The following is a 13,179-nucleotide window of genomic DNA, read 5'->3' on the forward strand; positions in this document are numbered from 1 at the left end:
ATGTGTATAAGAGACAGCCCCCACCCCTTCCTCAGCAGTAGATTTTTTTTCTTTTGATCCAAAGAAACACTCTAAAACTATGATCAAGAAATATTTATTCATCTACTCCCTTGTTTGTACTTGTTGGGGCATAAAAGGAGTGAGTTGGATCAAGGGTGGTTCATGTGGTAAGCAGCTGTAGTACTGAAACAAATCAATCTGCCTATTAAAAGTACTTTGGAGCTTTTCCTTTCTTACTTTCTTGCAACACACAGTTGCATTATTTGATCTTCTGAATGATTTGTGATGTAGTAGAGTTTATTGCTCTGAACTTTGTACAAATACAGAAGGGTTTTTCATATATACATTGTTTTATGTTCTGTGTATGCTGATAACTGGTTTTGTGATGTTATACTTTAACTGACCCTTTGGATAAAATTATATTCCTCAAATTATCATTAAGATCACTTTTTTGTGCACTGCAGCAATGTAATTTCCACTTTCATTTGCCCTAGCTTTCTCTAAACAAAACAAAACAGAACAAAAACCTGACTTCCAGGCTTAGTCATTTCTTAGTCTTGTTTCTAACCATCTGTTGGGCCATGGGACTTCATTTCTCCTCTAGGATAAACTTCCATCTAATTCACAATAGGCTATTAGCATGTGTTTGAATGGGAATGAAGTTTTAGTGCAATAAACTTGCCTGGATATGAACTGGGAACAAAGATAAACACGTTTAAATACTGATGTCTGCTACTTGTGAAATATGTAGTCACAGAGTGGTGGAGGTTGGAAGGCACCTCTGCAGGTCATCTAGTCCAACCCCCTGCTTGAGCAAGGTCCTACTGGTCCACTAGTCCTTACATGAATCTTGAATCTTTTCTCTGAAGCTATACTAAAACCTGAAATGCCTCAGACCCCCTTGGGGCCACTGCCTTTTCATAAATCCATCTCCCAGTCATGGCTTTGTTATGTGGCAAGAGTCACTTATTCAGTTATTTCTTTTTTTTTTTTTTTTTTAATCATATAGCTAGTTTGATCAGCTTCCAAGAAGAGGAGTTGAACCCATTTATTTGTATTGGGAGACTGACAAAAGTTTTAAATTGGTGGCACTGAGGACAAGGTTTTGCTGCTGGGAGGGAATGTGTTTCCCTGTGAAATTCTTAGCTGACACAGCACCCAGATCCTTCTTCACTAAAAATCTGAATTGTGGCTTTTAGTGCAGTGATTCCAAATCATACATACATAGTCCAGCAAGAGCTGGAGTGCTTCCAGCTATGTATTTTTAAAGCATTTTGAAATATACTTGCATTCTTCAAATTCTAATTTTATTACTATTCAATATGATTTTCAGAGAATGACTCTTTATTGTCTCTCCACTCAATAAGAGCTAACATAGACACTATGTGCAAATTGTTACTGCCTGCAACAGAGTTGGTATTCTAAATGCCACTGTGTTAAAAAATGTTTTTTAATTTTGTGAATACATATGTTAATCTTATGAATACTACATTTGCATTGTTTTTATGCAACTAGCTAAGTGTTTCTTTTTCTTCCACAACTAATTCTGAAGATATTTGCCTGCACTGACAGCAGGATGATCTATATGGGGATATTCTGGGAAATGATGGGGAGTGTATACCTTTTGTTAGTAAGGTACTAGGTCCTTTTATCTCTTCAAATTACCTGTAGAATTGATCGGGGTGCCTTAAAAAAACACTTTCCAGCTTCTGGGCATGGATATTCACTGGTTATTTATTCATTTATTTATTTTGTAATAAAATAGTACTGTTTGTTCTCACATAGACTAGTGTGTATAATCCATAAATATGTTTGTAAAATATATCTGTAACATGTAACAGAATCCTTTAGAATATTCTGTGAAAATTCATATTTTTAGTTGATAGCGCTTTAAGAACATTTACATCTTTCATCTTGACATTTTTAAATAGAACATTTTTTTTGCCTACAGAAGTAAGTTTACAGCATCATCACAGTATTATAGCTTGTTTAAAAATACATACAGCATTAATGGTAATTGCAAGCAAGCTATATACTTGAGCAGGGTTTCTGTTTGTAATTTTACATGTTTTCTACTTTTTAAAACAATTACGTATATTAATATTACATCCATCACTTTGTTAGAAAATATTACTTATATATGCTACTCACAATAGATCTGTCATTTTTCTGTGACATAATATTACAGGCTATGAAAATAGAAACACACCATTGTATGGTTGGTTTAAAAATAATTACAAGCCTGTTTAAAAAAGTGCGTTAGGCTTGCTCTTTCCTTGGTAAATTAGGTTCCACTAACGTTGGATGTCCTTAATCCACTTATGGTTGGAATGCCACTAGCACCTCTCAGCACTGAACCTTATGTGAAGGGAATACTGATTTACCACTTGCTAATGAATTTAGGGCTTGGTCCTGCCTGCTCTCTGCATGGAACTGTTGCTGAAGACATGAAGAGTTCTTCAGCCATAGGCTTTCAGGACCAGGCTGCTACTGCTGAGTAGCTGTGAATCTGATTTACTCTGATGACTCCAACTGGATTGCAAAGTCTTCAGCCAGATTATTAGATCAGTGCAAGACAACACAACTCCACTCATTTTTATGAGCTGTGTTGATTTGCAGTAACCAAAATCTGACCTTTTGCCTTCCACAGGCCAGTGGATATTTGAAAGAGTGCAAGCAACAGATCTAAATTTTACTGTTTAGTAATACAATAGAGATTAAAAATACATGATTGCGTTGGTTTTACTTTGCACAAATGAGACTAAATATATAAATATATATATGTATAATAAAGCTGTAGGAAATCTCCAAACTGCTAACAACTCTTATAAATAAGATAAAACAAGGATATATTTGCTTGGAAATTTCACAGTTGCTGTTTTTTTCATTTTCAGGTAATGCAAGAGTATTTCATGGTGGATCCTTTTGTTTTGTTTGGTTTTTATGAAACATGTCCAGGCGTGCTTTGAAAACTGCTCTTTTCGTGGTCTTTCTGATACTCCTCTTGTGCTTTCTGCAGTTTTTTACCTCTCAGTTTCCACTTGTGAAAACAGTAGGTTACTAGGGATGTCATTATCAAAGAGAAAATAATAATCAGCACTATTATCAGTGCAATAGTGGATGAGAGGGACCCCTCTAGCTGCTTAGTTTCAGTGTCTCTTGTTGTGTTTAGTTTAGCAAAGTTTTCATAGTCTGTTGAGGCCAAAAGTGCAGGTACAGGAACTTCTTTGAACTTGGGCCTCATTTGGGATTCAGTAGTTGTTCCCACTCGGTCAGAATTTCTGAAGAAGCAAGAACTATGATTCCCTTGTCACCTGTGTCATTCGTAAGACAGTTTTCTCCTCAGGTTCTCCAGGCATAGATGGGGCTCAGAAGCTTTGTTTGTTTATGAAGCCAGGGAGCGTAGGAATAACAGTGTGTGTCACAGAGTTTACAGCACAGGTCATCTATATCCGAAGTTGTATAAGTCAGAAACGTGTGTGCACTGTTGTCTTCTTTATCAAGGGGCAGGGGAAAGTGCTTTAGCTGACTGCCAGTTTGTGATTCTTTGTTTTCTTGAAGATATAATCGAAGAAAATTGAATCAATTTTCCAGTAACATTGTGGTGGCAGGGCTTATCCTCAGGCTTAAAAGAAAAACAAGCACTGCAACAAGTGTATCTTATATTTTAGGAATTTTTTCAGTGACAGGTTTTTTTTTCTTCCCCCAAATATTCCCAAAAGAGAGTGTAATCAAAGGCATATTTTTTTACTGAGGGGCAGGCTTAGTTTTGCTAACATCGTAGGCATTAACAAAATCAGCTACCAAGCAGGAGCTCTCATGTTAATGAAGGGTTTTTATTTTCCCCTCTTCTTTGATATTTTCTCTCAGACTTGGCTTGTCTCGAGAGGATTTTGATTTGGGGTTTCTGTCCTCGTTATACTGGAGTTTAGGAGATGTCCTCACTGATTGCAAATCTGGAATCTGGAAAAATGACCTGGGTGAAAAATGACACAGGATTATTTAAGAGGTGATCTTGGCTAAAGGCAGTGAGCTGTAATCTAGAATTTAAAAACCTTACTCTTTCATAATTCTGATAGAATTTCAAATACAGTTAAGTCATTTGGCTTTGATACATGCTGTGTGTGACAAATCCTAAAAAATTTACTCATCTGATCAGTTCTGAAGTTAAGAGCAGGTCTGGAGAAGATGAAGAGCTGGTCTGCCCTCCCTCTTCCCTCCCCTGTTCCAAATCTCATTCTAGAGTTAAATCTGATGAGGAACAAGGCTGGTCTGCTCTTACTGATTTCTGCTTCCACTCAGGACACTAGGATTTGGCCCCAGGGTATTTTACTCTGAGGAGATGTAAGCACTTTCACAGCTATTTATTTCAAATAACAGATTGCTCTAAACCCCCTCCACCCTACTCCCAAATGCTTTGAGGCCAAAATTAGGTTTCAGAGATCTTGCAGCATAACTGTTTGGAGATGCTCTGTTTGATAGGATGCAGTTCTAAACAATCCTCTATAGAAATCTGTGGTTCATCCCACTCAGGCTAGCAAAGAACTGAGGGTCTCTTACTAATTAACAGCACGTTCTTGTTTGTAATAAAGACTGTTTACTATAGATTAGCATTCTGTTGATGTTAAAAGATGTAAATGAGCAGTTCTTGCCAGTTTGAAACAATATGTTCACTTAGTCAAAAATAAATGTTGATTTTTAAAGAAAGTTTAAAAGCCAGATTTTACTGGCTTTTAGGACAAAAAAACCCGTGTTTGTAAAACTGATTGAAAGTTCATTTCACATAAGGGAACAAGTGCAACATACCACATCTTTGATGAATATCTACATGTTGCACTACTGGCAAGTCATATATCAGGAGGTTATGACAATAGAATATTTTAGTACTACTTGGCTGTGTAGTCAACATCTTTCTCAAGTAGCCTAAAGAAAGAAACTGCAATAAAAGAATTTAAGAAACTGGGAAATGCCTTTCTGATTTATGGAGTAGCTAAGTGTCCACCACCCACATGAAAGTCCAGGAGGGTGGAATATCTCAGCACTAATGAAAATCAGATCTTGTCATACTTGCCTGAACCTGTATTTCATCTCATCTGTATCCACAGCTATCAGATTCCTATGGGGAATATAAAATATCAAAGATAAATTATTAGGCATCTGGTACTGTATGGTACTGTTCCAGGAAGGTGAGTGGATGTTATTTGTAACTCCATTTCACCATCAGTTCAGGTATGTGTATTTTCAAAACCAAAACAGGAATGCTTTTAAAATCTTAAGTCTGCAAAGTACTGTTTTTGCTTCAGCTGCATTTTGGGAGAATGCGACTGCTTTTATGGACAAATCCCTCCCCTTAAAAACAATATCTGAGGCTTCTGTTTGTGGCTCTGCTGCAGACTTTTGAGTGACTGTGGCCACTTGGTGTCTCCGGGTGATACAGCAGTACTACCACCACTTTCTAGTCTGCCTTGCTTTTAAGCTTCTTGGGGGAAAAGAATGTGTCTTAATGTTGCCTGTGGATGTATTGGTGAACTGGGTTGGTGAGCAAAGGGTGCAGGGTGATGTGGATGAGATAAACCTCAAAAATTGCAAAACATGGCTGAAGGGAGCCCACCTCAAGTGTCTGCACAGAAATAAGCATGTGACAAGAAGGAAGCTTTATGGCAGAAGCTCTTATTTTTTCCTGGCAATCAACATGACTGGATGTCGATCTGAAGTGCCTGTACACTAATGCACAGAGTGTGGAGAAGAAACAAGAGAAGAAATTAGAGGTCTTCATGAAGTTGCCAAGTGCTGATTTCACCGGAATCACAGACATGGCTCACACAACCAGAGTGCTGCCATGGAAGTTCAGGAGATCAGACCTTGGCCTTTTCAGGGACCTGCTTGAAAGACTCTCATGTAGGACAGTTAGAGAGAAGAGGGGTCCAGGAGATCTGGTTGATTTCCAAGGATCGCCTCTTCCAAACTCAGGAACAGTCTATCCCAATGTGCAGGAAATCAAGTGATTGTGGCAGGAGGTCTGCATGGATGAATGAGGAGCTCATCAAACATAAAATGGAAGCATACAGAAGGTAGAAGCAGGGACAGGTGACCCATGAGGAATAGAGTGACACTGTCTGATCATGCAGGGATGGGGTCTGGAAAGCCAGAACCCACTGGGAGATGAGTCTTGCTAAGAACATAAATGCAACAGGAAGAGCTTCTTTAGGTATATCTGCAGCAAAAGAAAGGCTAGGGCAAATGTGGACCTGAAAGTGGCAGGGGACATGAATTCCACCATGAATGTGGAAGAGGCCAAAGCAATGAATACCTTCTTTGCTTCAGTCTTTACTGATTAGATTTCCCCTCAGCAATCCCAGCCCCCTAAAATCAGTAGAAAAGTGTGGCACAGTGATGACTTCCCTTTGATATGAGAGTATTGAGCTAGGGAATGCCTAAAGAAACTAGTGAACATTCACAAACCCATGGGAGTTGTTGGAATAGACCCATGAAGTGCTGAGGAAGCTGGATGGTGTCATTGCAAGGCAATTCTCAGTAAGTTTTTAAAGATCACAGTGACCTGTGGGAGCTTTCAAAGGACTGAAAGCAAATAAATTTCATTCCTATCTTCAAGAAGGGCAAGGAGGAGTATCTGTGGAAGTACGGGCTGGTCAGCCTCACTTCAGTTCCTTGGGAAGGTAACACAGAAGATCTGCTTGGAAGCCATTCCTGAGCATAATAAGAACAAGAAGGTAATTGGGTGTAGTCAGATATTATGAGAGGGAAAATAACCTTGACCAATGTGGTAGCCTTCTATGATGAAATGATTAGCCTAGTGGATGAAGGAGAGCAGTAAATGTTGTTTATCTTGATTTTGGAGAGGCTTTTTACACTGTCACCCGGACCATTTTAGAGACAAACAGATGAAATGTGGACTGGATAAATGGACAGTGAGGTGGATTTAAAACTGGCTGAGCTGCTGGTCTCAAAGGGTTGAGATCAGCAGCACAAAGATCACTTGGAGGCAAGACAATAGGGAAGTAGGGTTTGATATGGGGATCAGTGCTGTTCAGTAGTGTCACTGATGACTTAGATGATGAGATAGAGTGCACACTCAGCAGGTTTGCAAACAATACAAAACTAGGAGGAGTGGCTGATAAACCAGATAGTTATGCTGCCAGAGAGGCCTTAACAGGCTGAAGAAGTGGACAGAGAGGAACCTCGTGAAGATCAAGGTGAAATGCAAAACCCTGCCCCTGGAGAGGAACAGCCTCATGCACAAGTACAGGCTGTGAGCCAATTGGCTGAAAAGTAGCTTTGCAGAAAAGGACCTGAGGGTCCTGGTGCACACCAAGCTGAACATGAGCCAGCAGTCTGCTCTTGTAAAGTCCAGTTGCGTCCTCACCTGCATTACAGTGCTGTCAGCAAGTTGAGGGAATCACTTGATTATTCACCTCTACTCAGCACTGGTGAGACCACAGTAGTAGCAGAGGTAAATGTCTTGGCATCAGCTTGTATTGCAGTGTCCTACTGAGATGTCAGTTTTGAGAGAGTTGGACCTCTAGTACTCTGCTTCAATTTTGAGAAGACTGTTCATGTTATCTGTAATCATTGTATTAAGTACATGTACACACACAGTACACACATTTTAAGTTGAGTCAGTTCCATCTACTGAACTTTCAATGTCACCACATTCTCATGAGGAAACTTTCTATTAAAAAAACCCCAAAACATTCTTCATTGTCCATGCTCTAATTTAATTCAAACAGTAGAGAATAAATTATTCTTACACTGTTTTGTTGTTTTGTGGGAGTCATAAGTCTTCAGTGTATTTTATCTGAGCATTATGAGCATACAAACCTGTATCTCAGGACTACATATTTAATTTCCATTAACATTTAATAAAATAGAAAGGTTCAGGTATTTACAAAAATAATCTGAGTCATTTTTTGGTCTGGAAATACTCATTTGTTGGAAGAAACTTTTCATGAAAACCTGTAATATATGTAAGCTGAATACATTTCTAAACCTTTTAATGAAATAGTAATCTTTTACTTTGATACTTACGTGAGCATAGACTATTGATGTAGTACATGTCCTTGCCTAGAGATGGACTTTGTTACTGTGACCTGTGTTTTCATACCTTTCTGTTTTAGCAAGCTAATGTTTCAAGTAAAGTACAGCTCAGAATGGGAGGGACAAAACCAGCTCCTTGTTTTGCAGTATCCTTAGGTTGCCCAGAGAAGCTGTGGCTGCCCCCTCCCTGGCAGTGTCCAAGGCCAGGTTGGATAGAGCTTTGATCAACCTGGTCTAGTGGAAGGTGTCCCTGCCCATGACAGGGGGCTTGGAACTAGGGGATCTTTAAGGTCCTGTCCAACCCAAACTATTCTATGATTCTATGGCAGGCATTATCTTTCCTTTTGTTCTTCAAGCTTGACCTCTGTGCCTCTAAGTAAAGTACTCCAACAAAGTAGAGACAAATATATTTCTGAGGTTTTGTGTAGTTTTTGAGGGTGAAAAGTAAGAGCAGGTTGGATGCAATTTATATGAGAGGAACAAAGGAAATGACAGTAACAAAAATCAGTGTCTCAGATATTAATTGAGGTTGCTGGCATCAGTCAAATACAGAATTACTGAAAAGAGATAAGAATGTTGATCAACAGCTTTTTGATTTCACTGAGACTCCTTCCTTATCATAAGGGCAAAACTTGCCTCTGTTTGCTGGTGACTTAGTAATAATGATGTTATCGGTGTTACATTAAAAAGAGTGATGATGTGTATTGAATCCTTAAAAAAAAAAAGTCAAAATGCTGGATGGAAAACCAGACTTGTGTGAAGTTTTAACTGGCTATAGTTTGCGGTTTTTTTATTGTTAGGGTAACTCTGTTTTCTAATTCTATGTTTCAGTTAAAGGAAGGACTGAGTTTGGCGAATGTCTGAAATCTTCAGCTTCATTGGAAGGATGAAGGCCAGAAATTATACGTGAGCTACTACAGTTCTGTTGTTTTAATAGGAAGCTAATTGTACATACTTGACCCTTAGGGTAACTCAAACTTCCTTTGACTTCCTGATCATATTGATTGAGTAGGAATGTTGATAGGGACATATAAACCAACAGCAAGTAAGAGAAATGTGTAATACTGTTCTCAAATGAACAATGAACATGAAAACATCTTTCCAAAGCAAACTGACCTGAAACTATAAACCTGCCCCTTGTGAAGTGATATAAAAAATGTTTGATTTCAACAGTAGGAGAATCTCTGGTTTCTGTCTTTGTGTGTGTCTTTCATGTACTCAGCCATACATATGCTGTGCATTTCCAAATGTTGAATTACTCCTAGCATTTATATAATCTTAAATATATATTGGCTTTTCAATATAGTTTCAAGCTTGCTTGCTTGCTTTCTGTCTTCAGCTTGCTTATAAATTTCCCTGCTGCCTTTCAAATTCTCTCTTCTATTTTTATTGCATTACAGAAGAATGTGCCTTCTCTAAATCTAGGTCTTTTTGATATAAAAACATTTGTATGAAATGTATCCATCATGCTGTAAACCTAATATGTAAATGATTCTTTTCTCCTCCTCCAGAGCAAGTGTAGCAAGACATCTACTAATGCACTTGTGCACAAAATTGCAGATGAAAGCCAGGGAGGGAGTGAGAGCAAATGAAAGCGGGGACAAGGAGGAGGGAGAGAAAGGAGGAAGGAATAGGAGGAGGAGAGAAGGCAGGAAAGGCTTCAAAAAGCATGGAGTGAGATTTCTTAGCCTCTCTACTTATTTTTTACTGCATCTTCTATAAATTCGTGTTTAAGAACAAAGGGCGAGCTTTTAAGAGTATTTCAAATAATGTACATAAGACCACCTTTGCCATTTTCAAAATCCATGTGCATACTAATACACATCTGTCTCTATCTTTGGATGCTTAAAATACTTTTGGAAATCTTAAGGTTTCAAGTCTACAAAGTGCTGATCAGCTTTCAGCTGAAAGGCAGCTAGGCTTCATACTTCCTGGAAGGTTCTGTGTACTTTGGGGCTGTGGGCTTAAATAATAAATGTCAGGTTGTTACAGAATGACACTTTATGTATGTGTGCAGTGTCACTGGGTTTGTAGGTGTTAAACACCTTAGATTTATCTGAGAAGTCCTAAAATCAAACAACTTCTTTATGCTTTTGTGTTCTGTATTGTTAATCTCAAAACAAAATAGAAAAAATTATCTGTATTAGACTTATGTATAGTCATCCTTAGAAACTTAATTTGCATAAACCCCTTGCAATTACTTCCAGTGATATAACTGATAACTTAAAGATTTAAGCAAGCCAATCTCTTAGTTAAGTATATAAAATTCTAGCCCTAGTCTCTTAGAATGCTTTACGCTATTTTTATTCCAATGAGCAAGAAAACTCTGCTTTTAGCAGTTGTTCAGCCTGTTCTGTCTTCATTATACCTGAGGTTTTCTCCTCCCTTATGTTAGAAGGGGAAAAGATGGCAAGTTTTGGAAGCACTTGTAACTCATTCTGGCATTGGACAGATCCATAAACCAACAGAAAGTTCAATCTTGTTCCTATGAAAGTAACAATATTTAGTGGGATCCTGATTCTCCTTAAAGCTGCAGTTGGCTTGGATAACTTTCAGGGACAGTCTGTATGACAAAGACAAGTCATTTTAGAGAAGAACCTGATACCATCTTACCTCTGCATTGAGAGATGCTGAACAAAACAGTTTTCGCTGATTCAGGTGGAAGTTGTAGGCTGTGCAACTCCTCAGGACATCTGCTTTTAAGTTCCAGAAGAACTCATGTGGGCAGGTGTATGTGCTTAGTGTGGACCATAAATCTCACATAACTCTTTTCCTGGTCATTTAGTTTATAGAGAACTCATATGGAACTAGCTCTGTTTTTTAAGGTTTTAATTTTAATTAAGTAATCCCTGAAGTGTAGAGCAATTGAAGCAACAGACCCATTGTGTTGTAGATTTAGACTCTCTGAAATTGATATTCATCCCACTGATTCTATTGGTGACTTCTCATGATATTATAACATGTTAATTTAGTGTAACTGTGATTTGATAAGCACCAGCAGCTTTTTAGGTGTGATTACAGCCTTCTTGTACCTGAATGTTTTGTCTGTACTAAGTCCAAATCCTATGGAAGTTGCTGGAGCCTGTTACCAGGTACAAACTACATGTAAGTTGTCTTATAGACTGAACGCTTGACAAATTCCCTCCTTAAACCAGTGTGTTACTAAAATGTACCAGTGATATGTACTTTAGCCTTCTTGTCTGTGTAGTGGTGTGAGGAAAGTTTATCATCCTGATCTATGAAATCCTTGTATGACATCTTTAGTGTAGCTTTGAAACTCTATATTAAATGCTCCCCATAGGTGTGCAGACTGAGGTTTAAGCATGCTGTAATAAAACCTGTTAGGAAAAGACACTGGGTCTTATTCCTTTCACATGCTCATATTTGGGGAAGGGTTTGGATTTTTTTCCCTTTTCTTTTAAACTTGCAAAACAGTGCTGTATGGAAGTGCTGTTCTCTGAACAGTTGAACAGATCTGTCCCTTCATGAAGTTCACTTCAAAATAGGCTTCTCTGCATTTTAAAAACTATGTTGAGATTGTTTTCCTCAAAACAGCACACACCACCTCATTCAGAGAGCAGATTTGCCTATAAGTCATTCTTTGTTTTTCCTACTAAAGAAGCGGTCTTATATCATCATCTAAAAAATGTACCCCTTGAAATGTGGATTATTATTTCCCTTTGAAATTGTCTTTCATGGTTAACTTTTTGCTAATTTAGTTCATTTCTTCTGCACAACATTCTATGCTGTTCTTCCCACACACCTTTCAAAATCAGGGGCAATTACATCCTGTGATTACAGAGGCAGCCTGTGAATTTTTCCATTAGTCTATATTTTCAATGCTATTCTGTGAAAATGCAACTCCTGGAGTGCAAACAATTCCCTAGCTTACACTGATGCTTAAACTTGCTCAGCGATATTTTCCACTTCTCTTTTTCTAGGATCAGTTTATCCTAATGCTCTGCATTACATGTTTTTTGGAGTCAGAACAAGTACTTACCAGTCCAGGTACAAGTGAATGTTTAATTGTTGTCTTCAGTTATAGGATAAACGAAAACTGAAAGCTGTTTAGAGCTGAATTCAAATGAACAAACCCAAAACCTAAGAACCTTATTCATAAAATAAGATCTTGAGACAATCAGAGGCCTTTTCATTAAATTCAGTTTCTTTGCAGGTGAAGGGGGGTTCTGAGTCTGGGATAATTGATTGTGAAAGGGAGATCGACAAATGAGATCTGCTTTTGTATCCTACTCCCTTTTTAAATCTCTCCTCTCCTTTTTTCTCCTTCCCTACTGCTAGCAAGGAAAGTAATTACAGATGGGATGCTTTGCAGCCTTTCTCTTGGATCTAAAATCTGCCAAGATTGAAACTCCTACAGGGATAACATTTTTTTTTTAAATGTGGCAAAGACTAAAAGATTGTTTGAACATTCAAGTATTCATCCAACTAATTTAAAACTCTTCTCCTTCCAGCCAGTGTGCCTGTTCTTGATGAATAGTTAGTCTAGGACTACAATATATTCAATACTCAGGGAATTTCACCTTTAAAATTGTGCAAGAAAAATAATAAGTTAAAGGGTGGGAGGTAGCAGGGCTGAGAGGAGGAGTGATGAATGTCATTTTAGATGGCAGCTACTTTGCGTCTATACATTTCTGGAAAAAGATCACATTTATTTTGCCACAGCATGGACTGGGGACTGTGTCTGTGTAATTTGAGAGTTCTAGGTAAGGAGAAAGCACTCTTCCTTCTTTCCCACTGCCCTTTTCCCAGTCTTAAAGCTCAGGTCGCTTGTCTCTGTGGTGGGTAGAACTGGTGTGCAGTAAGCTGGTCCCAGCGCTGAGGCTAAAGGATTAGGGGGGAGAAGGGAATAAAGACTTTAAGCATTTAGTGCTTACTGGTCAGCATTGACTTTCCTTTTAGCTCAAAATCACATTCCAAAGAGGAAAAGTTATGTGAAATGCATTTGAGATCAGTGAATTACATGGCAGGTGCCTGTGTGCTGCTTTAGCTGTGGGTGGAAGGGGATGAGGGGAGCACGTCACCTATCCCCCTTTGTGGGTCAGGGGGCTCAGCCTTCATGCATAGGTGGCAAAGATACTGAGCAGGTATGGGGGGGGGGGGGGG

General features: G+C 38.5%; 1 protein-coding gene across 8 annotated transcripts in view; it reads left to right on the forward strand.

The window, feature by feature from the left end:
- C4H8orf48 (chromosome 4 C8orf48 homolog) overlaps positions 1-13,179 on the forward strand; it is a 115,596-nt gene that overhangs the window by 16,782 nt on the left and 85,635 nt on the right. For 2 of the 8 annotated variants that reach the window (XM_026848438.1, XM_026848437.1), the window contains exon 7: positions 8,887-8,961. The exons of 3 other annotated variants lie outside the window; for them this stretch is intronic. In XM_026848438.1, the coding sequence (XP_026704239.1) occupies positions 8,887-8,945 (59 nt within the window). In that variant the 3' untranslated portion in view covers positions 8,946-8,961. Of the gene's footprint in view, positions 1-2,894; positions 3,974-6,613; positions 6,732-8,886; positions 11,983-13,179 lie in introns of those variants that run through there. 3 more of the 8 variants (XR_003398403.1, XR_003398404.1, XM_026848439.1) reach the window with 3 other exon arrangements.

Source organism: Athene cunicularia (genome assembly GCF_003259725.1).
Source record: "Athene cunicularia isolate RWA chromosome 4 unlocalized genomic scaffold, athCun1 chr4_part3, whole genome shotgun sequence".
Lineage (NCBI taxonomy): Eukaryota > Metazoa > Chordata > Aves > Strigiformes > Strigidae > Athene > Athene cunicularia.